This window comes from Liolophura sinensis, unplaced genomic scaffold, assembly GCF_032854445.1.
Source record: "Liolophura sinensis isolate JHLJ2023 unplaced genomic scaffold, CUHK_Ljap_v2 scaffold_97, whole genome shotgun sequence".
NCBI classification, from domain to species: domain Eukaryota; kingdom Metazoa; phylum Mollusca; class Polyplacophora; order Chitonida; family Chitonidae; genus Liolophura; species Liolophura sinensis.
In genome coordinates this window covers 22,150-44,675 of record NW_027018036.1, presented here as the reverse complement: position 1 = coordinate 44,675, position 22,526 = coordinate 22,150, and the positions used below count along the sequence as shown (strand labels likewise).

The following is a 22,526-nucleotide window of genomic DNA, read 5'->3' as shown; positions in this document are numbered from 1 at the left end:
TTAATAAAAATGTTTTGAATATCTGGTATGACAGCAAATACTATTAGTGGTCGACAAGCCAGTTTTTGTGGGGCAACTTTGAACAGTGTTCAAAGTTACCCTGCCGTTCAAAGTTATAATAAAGATAATAGATTAATAAATTCATGATGCTAAATCTGAAATAAAGTAAGTTAATGCTGATGTAAAACATCGTTTTTATTCGGTCTAAAGCATTTGTATACATATATGTTGTTCCACAGGTGCTCAAAAATTAAAATGTGCTCTGTGATTTTATAATGACAGAAGTTTAAATTCAATGCTGGGCACATTATTCTTTTCAGTTTTAAATTTACCAGCTTGTGCATGTACCTTCAGTACAAATGTCCACTAATTACCAGTTTTTTTATTGAATAATATTGTCTACCCAAAAAGTGTTATAGTCGTCTTAATGAATTCGTTCCAAATGAAATCCTGAAAGCCTACCCACACTAATTATTCACAGCTAGACATTGTTGCCTTTCAGATGGTGAGAACTTACAAGAGTCGCCCTGGTACCAGGAGATACAAAGCATATGATGATGAACAGCTTGCTGCAGCAATTGAAGCTGTTCGAACTGGGCGCTTGAGTCTAAGGAAAGCATGCAAAGAGTATTGCATCCCGTTAGGAACATTATCTCACAAAATTAACAAGAAATACGCAAACGCCCCAGGTCGCCCTACTGCTTTAAGCGACGAAGAAGAAGCAAGTCTGGTAAACCACGTAAAAGTGGTGTCTGAGTGGGGATTCCCATTTGATATACTGGACTTAAGACTTCTGGTGAAAACCTACCTATCAAAGGTAGGGAAGACCGTAAAGCAATTTAAACATAATCTTCCATCAAGAGAGTGGGCTTTCAACTTCTTAAAACGTCACAAGGGTCACCTCACTCGTCGCCTATGCCAAAACATAAAGACAGCGAGAGCCAAAGTGTCGTCCGAATCTGTGAAATCTTACTTTGATAACCTCAAGGGCACACTTCAAAATGTAGACGGTAGCCCAATACCACCAACACATATTTTTAATTACGACGAAACAAACTTGGCTGACGATCCTGGAATCAAAAAATGTATATTCAAAAGAGGTGTGAAATACCCAGAAAGGATCAGAAATAGCACAAAAGCCTCAACGTCCGTCATGTTTTGTGGTTCGGCAGCAGGTGAAATGCTTCCTATTTATGTGGTGTACAAGGCTGAACACATATGGTCCACATGGACTGAAGGTACGCCTACCAACACACGATACAATCGTAGCAAAAGCGGTTGGTTTGACTCACAGTGCTTTACAGGACTGGTTTGAAACAGTGTTTGTGAATCAGACAAGGAAATTGTCAGGACGAAAAGTGATCATCGGGGATAACTTAAGCAGCCATTTTAGTGATACAGTATTGAAACTCGCAAAGGAAAACAACATTATATTCACTTGCCTACCTGCAAATTCAACACATCTTCTGCAGCCCCTTGATGTGGCCTTTTACGGACCGTTAAAGAGACTCTGGAGAAGTATCTTGGATGAATGGAAATCAAGTGCAAAGAAAAAATCTGCCACTCTTAACAAAGACGATTTTCCACATCTTCTGAAGAAATTGCACTGCAAGCTCTATCCCGACGGGACTGAAACCAGTGCAAATCTTGTCTCTGGATTCCAGAAGTGTGGCATTCATCCTTTTGACCAAAGTAAAGCTTTGAAAGATCTACCAGATGCAGAACAGAATGTTAATATGGACACTGATTTAAATGTCTCTGAAGCAGTGATTGATTTGTTGCAGACCTTGCGTGGAGTTGATGAAGTGCCAAAACAAAGAAGGAAGAAAGTGACAGTTGAGCCTGGTAAAAGTATAAGCTCAGAAGATATACAGAGTACAAGTGCTGGTACTGGAAGTAATATGTCTGGTAATACTCATAGTATCATGGACACCAGTGACGACAGCGACACTGACATATCTCTTTCAGAACAAGACGTAGTATGTTCAGATTCAGATTACAGCGATGCTGGAGAGACGGAACCAGGGGAGAGTGAGCTTGAAGGAGAAGACTTTGATCAAGACGAAAGAACAGCAATGAAAGACACAGAACCAATGAACGGGATGTTTTATATTGTCGAATTTTGCGGTAAAAAGACACGAAAACACTATGTGGGCGAATTTGTTCAATCAGATAATGGAGACTATGAGATGAAGTTTTTGCGCCGTTCTCAGAAAGCCCCATTCACTTTTCACTGGCCTGATAAACCAGACATTGGATATGTTGAGAAAGTTCAACTCAAGAAGAGACTGTCACCACCAACTCAACTGAGAAGGAACAGATTTGAATTTTCAGGGAAAGAACTACGGTGCTACACTGAAAGTCTTCAGTAAATTGTCCAAGGCTCCAGTTCTTAATTTTGAAGCCGGAACATTGTATTGGCTACATGCTCATAATCATTGCCCTCAGGGATTACACTGCCAGTTTATCCTTGAAATATACATCATTTCTGTGTTCAGCATACTGAGTTGTGAAATTGGATTGTTCATTTGTGCCTTGGGGTAGGCGTTAAACCCAAGATGAATCACAATTATAGTCAACAGTTATAATCCGTATATGTTCATGCATGTACGCAGAGCTTTAAGTTGGTGAAATTATGTTTAAAATCAGAAAGCAGATTTTGTGTTTGTTTCTTTCTTTTTTAAAAGTCCAAAAAGTGTTCAATGTAATCAATATGTCACTGAATCATTGGACACAAGAGGAGTTGTGTTGCGTGTTCAAAGTATCCCCATATTTAGGGTAACATTGAACACTCATTAAATAAAAAAAAATTACATAAGTTCTGCTGTATTTCAGATTTGACTTGCAGATTCAGTAAGGCCTTGTGTGTCACCCAAAATGTGTACTTTGAATATGCCACGGGCACCAAAATGTTTGAATGGAGATGAAGTCAATGCAAAAAAATGTTCAAAGTAGCCCCACTTGACGGTACATAAAAAACACAATGTACTAGATACAGTCTGCTGTAAAAAGTACAACTGATCACTGAACCACATCAATAAGGTTATAAAAGATGCGGAAATGGCCCAGGCATCGGCAGCTGTTTAAAAAATTGCAAATTTCCCTGGTTTCCATGGAGTAAGAGCACGTGACTATGACATCAATGATCATTCAATTGTCGCTACAGCCAAAAGTATTGGTCGGAGAGCAACGCGGTTTGCACCATTCGATTTCTCGTCACAAAATACGTCGGATTAGCCTCTTACCAGCAGCACTGGAACAGTTTTTCCACTTTTGCATTTTTGCCTGGTCTTTTTGTTAATTGAAATCGGATACACTGTACTATGCACAATCGCGACTGGTCGTTACTATATTCAACTTTTAACTATAAGTTATGTGCCCTTCGGTAGCCCAGAAGACGTCAAATCTTTGGGCTAAGCCCATTTAACTCACTCAGCAATTGTCTTACTTCTAAGTCCAAGACAATCTCAATGTCTTTATCTACGTGTAGAAAAACCACACCATTCGTACATAAAAAACACAATGTACTAGATACAGTCTGCTGTAAAAAGTACAACTGATCACTGAACCACATCTATAAGGTTCTAATAGATGCGGAATTGGGCCAGGCATCGGCAGCTGTTTAAAAAATTGCAAATTTCCCTGGTTTCCATGGAGTAAGAGCCGTTGCTGGGCACGTGACTATGACATCAATGATCATTCAATTGTCGCTACAGCCAAAAGTATTGGTGGGAGAGCAACGCGGTTTGCACCATTCGATTTCTCGTGACAAAATACGTCGGATTAGCCTCTTACCAGCAGCACTGGAACAGTTTTTCCACTTTTGCATTTTTGCCTGGTCTTTTTGTTAATTGAAATCGGATACACTGTACTATGCACAATCGCGACTGGTCGTTACTATATTCAACTTTTAACTATACGTTATGTGCCCTTCGGTAGCCCAGAAGACGTCAAATCTTTGGGCTAAGCCCATTTAACTCATCCAGCAATTGTCCTACTTTTCAGTCCAAGACAATCTCAATGTCTTTATCTAGGTGTAGAAAAACCACACCATTTGTACATAAAAAACACAAGGTACTAGATACAGTCTGCTGTAAAAAGTACAACTGATCAGTGACCCACATCAATAAGGTTCTAAAAGATGAGGAATTGGCCCAGGCATCGGCAGCTGTTTAGAAAATTGCAAATTTCCCTGGTTTCCATGGAGTAAGAGCCGTTGCTGGGCACGTGACTATGACATCAATGATCATTCAATTGTCGCTACAGCCAAAAGTATTGGTCGGAGAGCAACGCGGTTTGCACCATTCGAGTTCTCGTGACAAAATACGTCGGATTAGCCTCTTACCAGCAGCACTGGAACAGTTTTTCCACTTTTGCATTTTTGCCTGGTCTTTTTGTTAATTGAAATCGGATACACTGTACTATGCACAATCGCGACTGGTCGTTACTATATTCAACTTTTAACTATACGTTATGTGCCCTTCGGTAGCCCAGAAGACGTCAAATCTTTGGGCTAAGCCCATTTAACTCATCCAGCAATTGTCTTCATTTTAAGTCCAAGATAATCTCAATGTCTTTATCTACGTGTAGAAAAACCACACCATTCGTACATAAAAAACACAATGTACTAGATACAGTCTGCTGTAAAAAGTACAACTGATCACTGACGCACATCAATAATGTTCTAAAAGATGCGGAAATGGCCCAGGCATCGGCAGCTGTTTAAAAAAATTGCAAATTTCCCTGGTTTCCATGGAGTAAGAGCCGTTGCTGGGCACGTGACTATGACATCAATGATCATTCAATTGTCGCTACAGCCAAAAGTATTGGTCGGAGAGCAACGCGGTTTGCACCATTCGATTTCTCGTGACAAAATACGTCGGATTAGCCTCTTACCACCAGCACTGGAACAGTTTTTCCACTTTTGCATTTTTGCCTGGTCTTTTTGTTAATTGAAATCGGATACACTGTACTATGTACAATCGCGACTGGTCATTATTATATTCAACTTTTGACTATATGTTATGTGCCCTTCGGTAGCCCAGAAGACGTCAAATCTTTGGGCTAAACCCATTAAACTCACTCAGCAATTGTCTTACTTCTAAGTCCAAGACAATCTCAATGTCTTTATCTACGTGTAGAAAAACCACACCATTCGTACATAAAAAACACAATGTACTAGATACAGTCTGCTGTAAAAAGTACAACTGATCACTGAACCACATCTATAAGGTTCTAATAGATGCGGAATTGGGCCAGGCATCGGCCGCTGTTTAAAAAATTGCAAATTTCCCTGGTTTCCATGGAGTAAGAGCCGTTGCTGGGCACGTGACTATGACATCAATGATCATTCAATTGTCGCTACAGCCAAAAGTATTGGTCGGAGAGCAACGCGGTTTGCACCATTCGATTTCTCGTGACAAAATACGTCGGATTAGCCTCTTACCAGCAGCACTGGAACAGTTTTTCCACTTTTGCATTTTTGCCTGGTCTTTTTGTTAATTTGAAATCGGATACAATCTACTATGTACAATCGCGACTGGTCATTACTATATTCAACTTTTGACTGTAAGTTATGTGCCCTTCTGTAGCCCAGAAGACGTCAAATCTTTGGGCTAAGCCCATTTAACTCACCCAGCAATTGTCTTACTTCTAAGTCCAAGACAATCTCAATGTCTTTATCTACGTGTAGAAAAACCACACCATTTGTACATAAAAAACACAAGGTACTAGATACAGTCTGCTGTAAAAAGTACAACTGATCACTGAACCACATCAATAAGGTTCTAAAAGATGCGGAATTGGCCCAGGCATCGGCAGCTGTTTAAAAAATTGCAAATTTCCCTGGTTTCCATGGAGTAAGAGCCGTTGCTGGGCACGTGACTATGACATCAATGATCATTCAATTGTCGCTACAGCCAAAAGTATTGGTCGGAGAGCAACGCGGTTTGCACCATTCGATTTCTCGTGACAAAATACGTCGGATTAGCCTCTTACTAGCAGCACTGGAACAGTTTTTCCACTTTTGCATTTTTGCCTGGTCTTTTTGTTAATTGAAATCGGATACACTGTACTAAGCATAATCGAGACTGGTCGTTACTATATTCAACTTTTAACTATACGTTATGTGCCCTTCGGTAGCCCAGAAGACGTCAAATCTTTGGGCTAAGCCCATTTAACTCATCCAGCAATTGTCTTACTTTTAAGTCCAAGACAATTTCAATGTCTTTATCTACGTGTAGAAAAACCACACCATTTGTACATAAAAAACACAATGTACTAGATACAGTCTGCTGTAAAAAGTACAACTGATCACTGAACCACATCTATAAGGTTCTAATAGATGCGGAATTGGGCCAGGCATCGGCAGCTGTTTAAAAAATTGCAAATTTCCCTGGTTTCCATGGAGTAAGAGCCGTTGCTGGGCACGTGACTATGACATCAATGATCATTCAATTGTCGCTACAGCCAAAAGTATTGGTCGGAGAGCAACGCGGTTTGCACCATTCGATTTCTCGTGACAAAATACGTCGGATTAGCCTCTTACCAGCAGCACTGGAACAGTTTTTCCACTTTTGCATTTTTGCCTGGTCTTTTTGTTAATTGAAATCGGATACACTGTACTATGCACAATCGCGACTGGTCGTTACTATATTCAACTTTTAACTATACGTTATGTGCCCTTCGGTAGCCCAGAAGACGTCAAATCTTTGGGCTAAGCCCATTTAACTCACTCAGCAATTGTCTTACTTCTAAGTCCAAGACAATCTCAATGTCTTTATCTACGTGTAGAAAAACCACACCATTCGTACATAAAAAACACAATGTACTAGATACAGTCTGCTGTAAAAAGTACAACTGATCACTGAACCACATCTATAAGGTTCTAATAGATGCGGAATTGGGCCAGGCATCGGCAGCTGTTTAAAAAATTGCAAATTTCCCTGGTTTCCATGGAGTAAGAGCCGTTGCTGGGCACGTGACTATGACATCAATGATCATTCAATTGTCGCTACAGCCAAAAGTATTGGTGGGAGAGCAACGCGGTTTGCACCATTCGATTTCTCGTGACAAAATACGTCGGATTAGCCTCTTACCAGCAGCACTGGAACAGTTTTTCCACTTTTGCATTTTTGCCTGGTCTTTTTGTTAATTTGAAATCGGATACAATCTACTATGTACAATCGCGACTGGTCATTACTATATTCAACTTTTGACTGTAAGTTATGTGCCCTTCTGTAGCCCAGAAGACGTCAAATCTTTGGGCTAAGCCCATTTAACTCACCCAGCAATTGTCTTACTTCTAAGTCCAAGACAATCTCAATGTCTTTATCTACGTGTAGAAAAACCACACCATTTGTACATAAAAAACACAAGGTACTAGATACAGTCTGCTGTAAAAAGTACAACTGATCACTGAACCACATCAGTAAGGTTCTAAAAGATGCGGAATTGGCCCAGGCATCGGCAGCTGTTTAAAAAATTGCAAATTTCCCTGGTTTCCATGGAGTAAGAGCCGTTGCTGGGCACGTGACTATGACATCAATGATCATTCAATTGTCGCTACAGCCAAAAGTATTGGTCGGAGAGCAACGCGGTTTGCACCATTCGATTTCTCGTGACAAAATACGTCGGATTAGCCTCTTACTAGCAGCACTGGAACAGTTTTTCCACTTTTGCATTTTTGCCTGGTCTTTTTGTTAATTGAAATCGGATACACTGTACTATGCACAATCGCGACTGGTCGTTACTATATTCAACTTTTAACTATACGTTATGTGCCCTTCGGTAGCCCAGAAGACGTCAAATCTTTGGGCTAAGCCCATTTAACTCATCCAGCAATTGTCTTACTTTTCAGTCCAAGACAATCTCAATGTCTTTATCTACGTGTAGAAAAACCACACCATTTGTACATAAAAAACACAAGGTACTAGATACAGTCTGCTGTAAAAAGTACAACTGATCAGTGACCCACATCAATAAGGTTCTAAAAGATGCGGAATTGGCCCAGGCATCGGCAGCTGTTTAGAAAATTGCAAATTTCCCTGGTTTCCATGGAGTAAGAGCCGTTGCTGGGCACGTGACTATGACATCAATGATCATTCAATTGTCGCTACAGCCAAAAGTATTGGTCGGAGAGCAACGCGGTTTGCACCATTCGATTTCTCGTGACAAAATACGTCGGATTAGCCTCTTACCAGTAGCACTGGAACAGTTTTTCCACTTTTGCATTTTTGCCTGGTCTTTTTGTTAATTGAAATCGGATACACTGTACTATGCACAATCGCGACTGGTCGTTACTATATTCAACTTTTAACTATACGTTATGTGCCCTTCGGTAGCCCAGAAGACGTCAAATCTTTGGGCTAAGCCCATTTAACTCATCCAGCAATTGTCTGACTTTTAAGTCCAAGACAATTTCAATGTCTTTATCTACGTGTAGAAAAACCACACCATTCGTACATAAAAAACACAATGTACTAGATACAGTCTGCTGTAAAAAGTACAACTGATCACTGAACCACATCAATAAGGTTATAAAAGATGCGGAAATGGCCCAGGCATCGGCAGCTGTTTAAAAAATTGCAAATTTCCCTGGTTTCCATGGAGTAAGAGCCGTTGCTGGGCACGTGACTATGACATCAATGATCATTCAATTGTCGCTACAGCCAAAAGTATTGGTCGGAGAGCAACGCGGTTTGCACCATTCGATTTCTCGTGACAAAATACGTCGGATTAGCCTCTTACCAGTAGCACTGGAACAGTTTTTCCACTTTTGCATTTTTGCCTGGTCTTTTTGTTAATTGAAATCGGATACACTGTACTATGCACAATCGCGACTGGTCGTTACTATATTCAACTTTTAACTATACGTTATGTGCCCTTCGGTAGCCCAGAAGACGTCAAATCTTTGGGCTAAGCCCATTTAACTCATCCAGCAATTGTCTGACTTTTAAGTCCAAGACAATTTCAATGTCTTTATCTACGTGTAGAAAAACCACACCATTCGTACATAAAAAACACAATGTACTAGATACAGTCTGCTGTAAAAAGTACAACTGATCACTGAACCACATCAATAAGGTTATAAAAGATGCGGAAATGGCCCAGGCATCGGCAGCTGTTTAAAAAATTGCAAATTTCCCTGGTTTCCATGGAGTAAGAGCCGTTGCTGGGCACGTGACTATGACATCAATGATCATTCAATTGTCGCTACAGCCAAAAGTATTGGTCGGAGAGCAACGCGGTTTGCACCATTCGATTTCTCGTGACAAAATACGTCGGATTAGCCTCTTACCAGCAGCACTGGAACAGTTTTTCCACTTTTGCATTTTTGCCTGGTCTTTTTGTTAATTGAAATCGGATACACTGTACTATGCACAATCGCGACTGGTCGTTACTATATTCAACTTTTAACTATAAGTTATGTGCCCTTCGGTAGCCCAGAAGACGTCAAATCTTTGGGCTAAGCCCATTTAACTCACTCAGCAATTGTCTTACTTCTAAGTCCAAGACAATCTCAATGTCTTTATCTACGTGTAGAAAAACCACACCATTCGTACATAAAAAACACAATGTACTAGATACAGTCTGCTGTAAAAAGTACAACTGATCACTGAACCACATCTATAAGGTTCTAATAGATGCGGAATTGGGCCAGGCATCGGCAGCTGTTTAAAAAATTGCAAATTTCCCTGGTTTCCATGGAGTAAGAGCCGTTGCTGGGCACGTGAGTATGACATCAATGATCATTCAATTGTCGCTACAGCCAAAAGTATTGGTCGGAGAGCAACGCGGTTTGCACCATTCGATTTCTCGTGACAAAATACGTCGGATTAGCCTCTTACCAGCAGCACTGGAACAGTTTTTCCACTTTTGCATTTTTGCCTGGTCTTTTTGTTAATTGAAATCGGATACACTGTACTATGCACAATCGCGACTGGTCGTTACTATATTCAACTTTTAACTATACGTTATGTGCCCTTCGGTAGCCCAGAAGACGTCAAATCTTTGGGCTAAGCCCATTTAACTCATCCAGCAATTGTCTTACTTTTCAGTCCAAGACAATCTCAATGTCTTTATCTACGTGTAGAAAAACCACACCATTTGTACATAAAAAACACAAGGTACTAGATACAGTCTGCTGTAAAAAGTACAACTGATCAGTGACCCACATCAATAAGGTTCTAAAAGATGCGGAATTGGCCCAGGCATCGGCAGCTGTTTAGAAAATTGCAAATTTCCCTGGTTTCCATGGAGTAAGAGCCGTTGCTGGGCACGTGACTATGACATCAATGATCATTCAATTGTCGCTACAGCCAAAAGTATTGGTCGGAGAGCAACGCGGTTTGCACCATTCGATTTCTCGTGACAAAATACGTCGGATTAGCCTCTTACCAGCAGCACTGGAACAGTTTTTCCACTTTTGCATTTTTGCCTGGTCTTTTTGTTAATTGAAATCGGATACACTGTACTATGCACAATCGCGACTGGTCGTTACTATATTCAACTTTTAACTATACGTTATGTGCCCTTCGGTAGCCCAGAAGACGTCAAATCTTTCGGCTAAGCCCATTTAACTCATCCAGCAATTGTCTTACTTTTAAGTCCAAGACAATCTCAATGTCTTTATCTACGTGTAGAAAAACCACACCATTTGTACATAAAAAACACAAATTACTAGATACAGTCTGCTGTAAAAAGTACAACTGATCACTGACCCACATCAATAAGGTTCTAAAAGATGCGGAATTGGCCCAGGCATCGGCAGCTGTTTAAAAAATTGCAAATTTCCCTGGTTTCCATGGAGTAAGAGCCGTTGCTGGGCACGTGACTATGACATCAATGATCATTCAATTGTCGCTACAGCCAAAAGTATTGGTCGGAGAGCAACGCGGTTTGCACCATTCGATTTCTCGTGACAAAATACGTCGGATTAGCCTCTTACAAGCAGCACTGGAACAGTTTTTCCACTTTTGCATTTTTGCCTGGTGTTTTTGTTAATTGAAATCGGATACACTGTACTATGCACAATCGCGACTGGTCGTTACTATATTCAACTTTTAACTATACGTTATGTGCCCTTCGGTAGCCCAGAAGACGTCAAATCTTTGGGCTAAGCCCATTTAACTCACTCAGCAATTGTCTTACTTCTAAGTCCAAGACAATCTCAATGTCTTTATCTACGTGTAGAAAAACCACACCATTCGTACATAAAAAACACAATGTACTAGATACAGTCTGCTGTAAAAAGTACAACTGATCACTGAACCACATCTATAAGGTTCTAATAGATGCGGAATTGGGCCAGGCATCGGCAGCTGTTTAAAAAATTGCAAATTTCCCTGGTTTCCATGGAGTAAGAGCCGTTGCTGGGCACGTGACTATGACATCAATGATCATTCAATTGTCGCTACAGCCAAAAGTATTGGTGGGAGAGCAACGCGGTTTGCACCATTCGATTTCTCGTGACAAAATACGTCGGATTAGCCTCTTACTAGCAGCACTGGAACAGTTTTTCCACTTTTGCATTTTTGCCTGGTCTTTTTGTTAATTGAAATCGGATACACTGTACTATGCACAATCGCGACTGGTCGTTACTATATTCAACTTTTAACTATACGTTATGTGCCCTTCGGTAGCCCAGAAGACGTCAAATCTTTGGGCTAAGCCCATTTAACTCATCCAGCAATTGTCTTACTTTTCAGTCCAAGACAATCTCAATGTCTTTATCTACGTGTAGAAAAACCACACCATTTGTACATAAAAAACACAAGGTACTAGATACAGTCTGCTGTAAAAAGTACAACTGATCAGTGACCCACATCAATAAGGTTCTAAAAGATGCGGAATTGGCCCAGGCATCGGCAGCTGTTTAGAAAATTGCAAATTTCCCTGGTTTCCATGGAGTAAGAGCCGTTGCTGGGCACGTGACTATGACATCAATGATCATTCAATTGTCGCTACAGCCAAAAGTATTGGTCGGAGAGCAACGCGGTTTGCACCATTCGATTTCTCGTGACAAAATACGTCGGATTAGCCTCTTACCAGCAGCACTGGAACAGTTTTTCCACTTTTGCATTTTTGCCTGGTCTTTTTGTTAATTGAAATCGGATACACTGTACTATGCACAATCGCGACTGGTCGTTACTATATTCAACTTTTAACTATACGTTATGTGCCCTTCGGTAGCCCAGAAGACGTCAAATCTTTGGGCTAAGCCCATTTAACTCATCCAGCAATTGTCTTACTTTTAAGTCCAAGACAATCTCAATGTCTTTATCTACGTGTAGAAAAACCACACCATTTGTACATAAAAAACACAAATTACTAGATACAGTCTGCTGTAAAAAGTACAACTGATCACTGACCCACATCAATAAGGTTCTAAAAGATGCGGAATTGGCCCAGGCATCGGCAGCTGTTTAAAAAATTGCAAATTTCCCTGGTTTCCATGGAGTAAGAGCCGTTGCTGGGCACGTGACTATGACATCAATGATCATTCAATTGTCGCTACAGCCAAAAGTATTGGTCGGAGAGCAACGCGGTTTGCACCATTCGATTTCTCGTCACAAAATACGTCGGATTAGCCTCTTACCAGCAGCACTGGAACAGTTTTTCCACTTTTGCATTTTTGCCTGGTGTTTTTGTTAATTGAAATCGGATACACTGTACTATGCACAATCGCGACTGGTCGTTACTATATTCAACTTTTGAGTGTAAGTTATGTGCCCTTCGGTAGCCCAGAGGACGTCAAATCTTTGGGCTAAGCCCATTTAACTCACCCAGCAATTGTCTTACTTCTAAGTCCAAGACAATCTCAATGTCTTTATCTACGTGTAGAAAAACCACACCATTTGTACATAAAAAACACAAGGTACTAGATACAGTCTGCTGTAAAAAGTACAACTGATCACTGAACCACATCTATAAGGTTCTAATAGATGCGGAAATGGCCCAGGCATCGGCAGCTGTTTAAAAAATTGCAAATTTCCCTGGTTTCCATGGAGTAAGAGCCGTTGCTGGGCACGTGACTATGACATCAATGATCATTCAATTGTCGCTACAGCCAAAAGTATTGGTCGGAGAGCAACGCGGTTTGCACCATTCGATTTCTCGTGACAAAATACGTCGGATTAGCCTCTTACCAGCAGCACTGGAACAGTTTTTCCACTTTTGCATTTTTGCCTGGTGTTTTTGTTAATTGAAATCGGATACACTGTACTATGCACAATCGCGACTGGTCGTTACTATATTCAACTTTTAACTATACGTTATGTGCCCTTCGGTAGCCCAGAAGACGTCAAATCTTTGGGCTAAGCCCATTTAACTCACTCAGCAATTGTCTTACTTCTAAGTCCAAGACAATCTCAATGTCTTTATCTACGTGTAGAAAAACCACACCATTCGTACATAAAAAACACAATGTACTAGATACAGTCTGCTGTAAAAAGTACAACTGATCACTGAACCACATCTATAAGGTTCTAATAGATGCGGAATTGGGCCAGGCATCGGCAGCTGTTTAAAAAATTGCAAATTTCCCTGGTTTCCATGGAGTAAGAGCCGTTGCTGGGCACGTGACTATGACATCAATAATCATTCAATTGTCGCTACAGCCAAAAGTATTGGTGGGAGAGCAACGCGGTTTGCACCATTCGATTTCTCGTGACAAAATACGTCGGATTAGCCTCTTACTAGCAGTACTGGAACAGTTTTTCCACTTTTGCATTTTTGCCTGGTCTTTTTGTTAATTGAAATCGGATACACTGTACTATGCACAATCGCGACTGGTCGTTACTATATTCAACTTTTAACTATACGTTATGTGCCCTTCGGTAGCCCAGAAGACGTCAAATCTTTGGGCTAAGCCCATTTAACTCACCCAGCAATTGTCTTACTTTTCAGTCCAAGACAATCTCAATGTCTTTATCTACGTGTAGAAAAACCACACCATTTGTACATAAAAAACACAAGGTACTAGATACAGTCTGCTGTAAAAAGTACAACTGATCAGTGACCCACATCAATAAGGTTCTAAAAGATGCGGAATTGGCCCAGGCATCGGCAGCTGTTTAGAAAATTGCAAATTTCCCTGGTTTCCATGGAGTAAGAGCCGTTGCTGGGCACGTGACTATGACATCAATGATCATTCAATTGTCGCTACAGCCAAAAGTATTGGTCGGAGAGCAACGCGGTTTGCACCATTCGATTTCTCGTGACAAAATACGTCGGATTAGCCTCTTACCAGCAGCACTGGAACAGTTTTTCCACTTTTGCATTTTTGCCTGGTCTTTTTGTTAATTGAAATCGGATACACTGTACTATGCACAATCGCGACTGGTCGTTACTATATTCAACTTTTAACTATACGTTATGTGCCCTTCGGTAGCCCAGAAGACGTCAAATCTTTGGGCTAAGCCCATTTAACTCATCCAGCAATTGTCTTACTTTTAAGTCCAAGACAATCTCAATGTCTTTATCTACGTGTAGAAAAACCACACCATTCGTACATAAAAAACACAATGTACTAGATACAGTCTGCTGTAAAAAGTACAACTGATCACTGAACCACATCTATAAGGTTCTAATAGATGCGGAATTGGGCCAGGCATCGGCCGCTGTTTAAAAAATTGCAAATTTCCCTGGTTTCCATGGAGTAAGAGCCGTTGCTGGGCACGTGAGTATGACATCAATGATCATTCAATTGTCGCTACAGCCAAAAGTATTGGTCGGAGAGCAACGCGGTTTGCACCATTCGATTTCTCGTGACAAAATACGTCGGATTAGCCTCTTACCAGCAGCACTGGAACAGTTTTTCCACTTTTGCATTTTTGCCTGGTCTTTTTGTTAATTTGAAATCGGATACAATCTACTATGTACAATCGCGACTGGTCATTACTATATTCAACTTTTGACTGTAAGTTATGTGCCCTTCTGTAGCCCAGAAGACGTCAAATCTTTGGGCTAAGCCCATTTAACTCACCCAGCAATTGTCTTACTTCTAAGTCCAAGACAATCTCAATGTCTTTATCTACGTGTAGAAAAACCACACCATTTGTACATAAAAAAACACAAGGTACTAGATACAGTCTGCTGTAAAAAGTACAACTGATCACTGAACCACATCAGTAAGGTTCTAAAAGATGCGGAATTGGCCCAGGCATCGGCAGCTGTTTAAAAAATTGCAAATTTCCCTGGTTTCCATGGAGTAAGAGCCGTTGCTGGGCACGTGACTATGACATCAATGATCATTCAATTGTCGCTACAGCCAAAAGTATTGGTCGGAGAGCAACGCGGTTTGCACCATTCGATTTCTCGTGACAAAATACGTCGTATTAGCCTCTTACTAGCAGCACTGGAACAGTTTTTCCACTTTTGCATTTTTGCCTGGTCTTTTTGTTAATTGAAATCGGATACACTGTACTAAGCATAATCGAGACTGGTCGTTACTATATTCAACTTTTAACTATACGTTATGTGCCCTTCGGTAGCCCAGAAGACGTCAAATCTTTGGGCTAAGCCCATTTAACTCATCCAGCAATTGTCTTACTTTTAAGTCCAAGACAATTTCAATGTCTTTATCTACGTGTAGAAAAACCACACCATTTGTACATAAAAGACACAATGTACTAGATACAGTCTGCTGTAAAAAGTACAACTGATCACTGAACCACATCTATAAGGTTCTAATAGATGCGGAATTGGGCCAGGCATCGGCAGCTGTTTAAAAAATTGCAAATTTCCCTGGTTTCCATGGAGTAAGAGCCGTTGCTGGGCACGTGACTATGACATCAATGATCATTCAATTGTGGCTACAGCCAAAAGTATTGGTCGGAGAGCAACGCGGTTTGCACCATTCGATTTCTCGTCACAAAATACGTCGGATTAGCCTCTTACCAGCAGCACTGGAACAGTTTTTCCACTTTTGCATTTTTGCCTGGTCTTTTTGTTAATTGAAATCGGATACACTGTACTATGCACAATCGCGACTGGTCGTTACTATATTCAACTTTTAACTATACGTTATGTGCCCTTCGGTAGCCCAGAAGACGTCAAATCTTTGGGCTAAGCCCATTTAACTCATCCAGCAATTGTCTTACTTTTCAGTCCAAGACAATCTCAATGTCTTTATCTACGTGTAGAAAAACCACACCATTTGTACATAAAAAACACAAGGTACTAGATACAGTCTGCTGTAAAAAGTACAACTGATCAGTGACCCACATCAATAAGGTTCTAAAAGATGCGGAATTGGCCCAGGCATCGGCAGCTGTTTAGAAAATTGCAAATTTCCCTGGTTTCCATGGAGTAAGAGCCGTTGCTGGGCACGTGACTATGACATCAATGATCATTCAATTGTCGCTACAGCCAAAAGTATTGGTCGGAGAGCAACGCGGTTTGCACCATTCGATTTCTCGTGACAAAATACGTCGGATTAGCCTCTTACCAGCAGCACTGGAACAGTTTTTCCACTTTTGCATTTTTGCCTGGTCTTTTTGTTAATTGAAATCGGATACACTGTACTATGCACAATCGCGACTGGTCGTTACTATATTCAACTTTTAACTATACGTTATGTGCCCTTCGGTAGCCCAGAAGACGTCAAATCTTTGGGCTAAGCCCATTTAACTCACTCAGCAATTGTCTTACTTCTAAGTCCAAGACAATCTCAATGTCTTTATCTACGTGTAGAAAAACCACACCATTCGTACATAAAAAACACAATGTACTAGATACAGTCTGCTGTAAAAAGTACAACTGATCACTGAACCACATCTATAAGGTTCTAATAGATGCGGAATTGGGCCAGGCATCGGCATCTGTTTAAAAAATTGCAAATTTCCCTGGTTTCCATGGAGTAAGAGCCGTTGCTGGGCACGTGACTATGACATCAATAATCATTCAATTGTCGCTACAGCCAAAAGTATTGGTGGGAGAGCAACGCGGTTTGCACCATTCGATTTCTCGTGACAAAATACGTCGGATTAGCCTCTTACTAGCAGTACTGGAACAGTTTTTCCACTTTTGCATTTTTGCCTGGTCTTTTTGTTAATTGAAATCGGATACACTGTACTATGCACAATCGCGACTGGTCGTTACTATATTCAACTTTTAACTATACGTTATGTGCCCTTCGGTAGCCCAGAAGACGTCAAATCTTTGGGCTAAGCCCATTTAACTCACCCAGCAATTGTCTTACTTTTCAGTCCAAGACAATCTCAATGTCTTTATCTACGTGTAGAAAAACCACACCATTTGTACATAAAAAACACAAGGTACTAGATACAGTCTGCTGTAAAAAGTACAACTGATCAGTGACCCACATCAATAAGGTTCTAAAAGATGCGGAATTGGCCCAGGCATCGGCAGCTGTTTAGAAAATTGCAAATTTCCCTGGTTTCCATGGAGTAAGAGCCGTTGCTGGGCACGTGACTATGACATCAATGATCATTCAATTGTCGCTACAGCCAAAAGTATTGGTCGGAGAGCAACGCGGTTTGCACCATTCGATTTCTCGTGACAAAATACGTCGGATTAGCCTCTTACCAGCAGCACTGGAACAGTTTTTCCACTTTTGCATTTTTGCCTGGTCTTTTTGTTAATTGAAATCGGATACACTGTACTATGCACAATCGCGACTGGTCGTTACTATATTCAACTTTTAACTATACGTTATGTGCCCTTCGGTAGCCCAGAAGACGTCAAATCTTTGGGCTAAGCCCATTTAACTCATCCAGCAATTGTCTTACTTTTAAGTCCAAGACAATCTCAATGTCTTTATCTACGTGTAGAAAAACCACACCATTCGTACATAAAAAACACAATGTACTAGATACAGTCTGCTGTAAAAAGTACAACTGATCACTGACGCACATGAATAATGTTCTAAAAGATGCGGAAATGGCCCAGGCATCGGCAGCTGTTTAAAAAATTGCAAATTTCCCTGGTTTCCATGGAGTAAGAGCCGTTGCTGGGCACGTGACTATGACATCAATGATCATTCAATTGTCGCTACAGCCAAAAGTATTGGTCCGGAGAGCAACGCGGGTTTGCACCATTCGATTTCTCGTGACAAAATACGTCGGATTAGCTCTTACCAGCAGTACTGGAACAGTTTTTCCACTTTTGCATTTTTGCCTGGTCTTTTTGTTAATTGAAATCGGATACACTGTACTATGTACAATCGCGACTGGTCATTATTATATTCAACTTTTGACTATATGTTATGTGCCCTTCGGTAGCCCAGAAGACGTCAAATCTTTGGGCTAAACCCATTAAACTCACCCAGCAATTGTCTTACTTTTAAGTCCAAGACAATCTTCAATGTCTTTATCTACGTGTAGAAAAACCACACCATTTGTACATAATAAACACAAATTACTAGATACAGTCCTGCTGTAAAAAGTACCACTGATCACTGACCCACATCAATAAGGTTCTAAAAGATGCGGAATTGGCCCAGGCATCGGCAGCTGTTTAAAAAATTGCAAATTTCCCTGGTTTCCATGGAGTAAGAACCGTTGCTGGGCACGTGACTATGACATCAATGATCATTCAATTGTCGCTACAGCCAAAAGTTATTGGTCAGAGAGCAACGCGGTTTGCACCATTCGATTTCTCGTGACAAAATACGTCGGATTAGCCTCTTACCAGCAGCACTGGAACAGTTTTTCCACTTTTGCATTTTGCCTGGTCTTTTTTGTTAATTGAAATCGGATACACTGTACTAAGCACAATCGCGACTGGTCGTTACTATATTCAACTTTTAACTATACGTTATGTGCCCTTCGTAGCCAGAAGACGTCAAACCTTTGGCTAAGCCCATTTAACTCATCCAGCAAATGTCTTACTTTTCAGTCCAAGACAATCTCAATGTCTTTATCTACGTGTAGAAAAACCACACCATTTGTACATAAAAAACACAAGGTACTAGATACAGTCTGCTGTAAAAAGTACAACTGATCAGTGACCCCACATCAATAAGGTTCTAAAAGATGCGGAATTGGCCCAGGCATCGGCAGCTGTTAGAAATTGCAAATTTCCCTGGTTTTCCATGGAGTAAGAGCGTTGCTGGGCACGTGACTATGACATCAATGATCATTCAATTGTCGCTACAGCCAAAAGTATTGGTCGGAGAGCAACGCGGTTTGCACCATTCGATTTCTCGTGACAAAATACGTCGGATTAGCCTCTTACCAGCAGCACTGGAACAGTTTTTCCACTTTTGCATTTTTGCCTGGTCTTTTTGTTAATTGAAATCGGATACACTGTACTATGCACAATCGCGACGGTCGTTACTATATTCAACTTTTAACTATACGTTATGTGCCCTTCGGTAGCCCAGAAGACGTCAAATCTTTGGGCTAAGCCCATTTAACTCATCCAGCAATCCAGCAATTGTCTTACTTTTACGTCCAAGACAAATTTCAATGTCTTTATCTACGTGTAGAAAAACCACGCCATTCGTACATAAAAAACACAATGTACTAGATACAGTCTGCTGTAAAAAAGTACAACTGATCACTGAACCACATCTATAAGGTTCTAATAGATGGGGAATTGGGCCAGGCATCGGCAGCTGTTTAAAAAATTGCAAATTTCCCTGGTTTCCATGGAGTAAGAGCCGTTGCTGGGCACGTGACTATGACATCAATGATCTTCAATTGTCGCTACAGCCAAAAGTATTGGTCGGAGAGCAACGCGGTTTGCACCATTCGATTTCTCGTGACAAAATACGTCGGATTAGCCTCTTACCAGCAGCACTGGAACAGTTTTTCCACTTTTGCATTTTTGCCTGGTCTTTTTGTTAATTGAAATCGGATACCACTGTACTATGCACAATCGCGACTGGTCGTTACTATATTCAACTTTTAACTATACGTTATGTGCCCTTCGGTAGCCCAGAAGACGTCAAATCTTTGGGCTAAGCCCATTTAACTCATCCAGCAATTGTCTTACTTTTCAGTCCAAGACAATCTCAATGTCTTTATCTACGTGTAGAAAAACCACACCATTTGTACATAAAAAACACAAGGTACTAGATACAGTCTGCTGTAAAAAGTACAACTGATCAGTGACCCCACATCAATAAGGTTCTAAAAGATGCGGAATTGGCCCAGGCATCGGCAGCTGTTTAGAAAATTGCAAATTTCCCTGGTTTCCATGGAGTAAGAGCCGTTGCTGGGCACGTGACTATGACATCAATGATCATTCAATTGTCGCTACAGCCAAAAGTATTGGTCGGAGAGCAACGCGGTTTGCACCATTCGATTTCTCGTGACAAAATACGTCGGATTAGCCTCTTACCAGCAGCACTGGAACAGTTTTTCCACTTTTTGCATTTTTGCCTGGTCTTTTTGTTAATTGAAATCGGATACACTGTACTATGCACAATCGCGACTGGTCGTTACTATATTCAACTTTTAACTATACGTTATGTGCCCTTCGGTAGCCCAGAAGACGTCAAATCTTTGGGCTAAGCCCATTTAACTCATCCAGCAATTGTCCTTACTTTTAAGCCCGAGACAATCTCAATGTCTTTATCTACGTGTAGAAAAACCACACCATTCGTACATAAAAAACACAATGTACTAGATACAGTCTGCTGTAAAAAGTACAACTGATCACTGAACCACATCTATAAGGTTCTAATAGATGCGAAATTGGGCCAGGCATCGGCAGCTGTTTAAAAAATTGCAAATTTCCCTGGTTTCCATGGAGTAAGAGCCGTTGCTGGGCACGTGACTATGACATCAATGATCATTCAATTGTCGCTACAGCCAAAAGTATTGGTCGGAGAGCAACGCGGTTTGCACCATTCGATTTCTCGTGACAAAATACGTCGGATTAGCCTCTTACCAGCAGCACTGGAACAGTTTTTCCACTTTTGCATTTTGCCTGGTCTTTTTGTTAATTGAAATTGGATACACTGTACTATGTACAATCGCGACTGGTCGTTACTATATTCAACTTTTAACTATACGTTATGTGCCCTTCGGTAGCCCAGAAGACGTCAAATCTTTGGGCTAAGCCCATTTAACTCATCCAGCAATTGTCTTACTTTTAAGTCCAAGACAATCTCAATGTCTTTATCTACGTGTAGAAAAACCACACCATTCGTACATAAAAAACACAATGTACTAGATACAGTCTGCTGTAAAAAGTACAACTGATCACTGACGCACATCAATAAGGTTCTAAAAGATGCGGAAAATGGCCCAGGCATCGGCAGCTGTTTAAAAAATTGCAAATTTCCCTGGTTTCCATGGAGTAAGAGCCGTTGCTGGGCACGTGACTATGACATCAATGATCATTCAATTGTCGCTACAGCCAAAAGTATTGGTCGGAGAGCAACGCGGTTTGCACCATTCGATTTCTCGTCACAAAATACGTCGGATTAGCCTCTTACTAGCAGCACTGGAACAGTTTTTCCACTTTTTGCATTTTTGCCTGGTCTTTTTGTTAATTGAAATCGGATACACTGTACTATGCACAATCGCGACTGGTCGTTACTATATTCAACTTTTAACTATACGTTATGTGCCCTTCGGTAGCCCAGAAGACGTCAAATCTTTGGGCTAAGCCCATTTAACTCATCCAGCAATTGTCTTACTTTTAAGTCCAAGACAAATCTCAATGTCTTTATCTACGTGTAGAAAAACCACACCATTCGTACATAAAAAACACAATGTACTAGATACAGTCTGCTGTAAAAGTACAACTGATCACTGACGCACATCAATAATGTTCCTAAAAGATGCGGAAATGGCCCAGGCATCGGCAGCTGTTTAAAAAATTGCAAATTTCCCTGGTTTCCATGGAGTAAGAGCCGTTGCTGGGCACGTGACTATGACATCAATGATCATTCAATTGTCGCTACAGCCAAAAGTATTGGTCGGAGAGCAACGCGGTTTGCACCATTCGATTTCTCGTCAACAAAATACGTCGGATTAGCCTCTTACCAGCAGCACTGGAACAGTTTTTCCACTTTTGCATTTTTGCCTGGTCTTTTTGTTAATTGAAATCGGATACACTGTACTATGTACAATCGCGACTGGTCATTATTATATTCAACTTTTGACTATATGTTATGTGCCCTTCGGTAGCCCAGAAGACGTCAAATCTTTTGGGCTAAACCCATTAAAACTCACCCAGCATTTGTCTTACTTTTAAGTCCAAGACAATCTCAATGTCTTTATCTACGTGTAGAAAAACCACACCATTTGTACATAAAAAACACAAATTACTAGATACAGTCTGCTGTAAAAAGTACAACCTGATCACTGACCCACATCAATAAGGTTCTAATAGATGCGGAATTGGCCCAGGCATCGGCAGCTGTTTAAAAAATTGCAAATTTCCCTGGTTTCCATGGAGTAAGAACCGTTGCTGGGCACGTGACTATGACATCAATGATCATTCAATTGTCGCTACAGCCAAAAGTATTGGTCAGAGAGCAACGCGGTTTGCACCATTCGATTTCTCGTGACAAAATTACGTCGGATTAGCCTCTTACCAGCAGC

At 40.8% G+C, this 22,526-nt stretch overlaps 1 protein-coding gene across 1 annotated transcript; it reads left to right on the top strand.

Annotated features, from left to right (window-relative positions):
• Positions 1–502: 502 nt before the first annotated feature.
• LOC135481430 (uncharacterized) lies at positions 503–2,372 on the top strand. Its single transcript, XM_064761253.1, has 2 exons — positions 503–1,293; positions 1,385–2,372. The coding sequence occupies exons 1-2, from the start codon at positions 503–505 to the stop codon at positions 2,370–2,372; spliced, it is 1,779 nt and encodes a 592-aa protein (XP_064617323.1).
• The last annotated feature ends 20,154 nt before the right edge of the window (positions 2,373–22,526 follow it).

Coding starts and splice junctions, on each gene's coding strand:
- LOC135481430 (XM_064761253.1), top strand. CDS start 503: ATGGTGAGAACTTACAAGAGTCGCCCTGGTACCAGGAGATACAAAGCA. Junction 1,294..1,384: donor AGCGGTTGGTTTGACTCACA/GTGCTTTACAGG, acceptor TAACTTAAGCAG/CCATTTTAGTGATACAGTAT.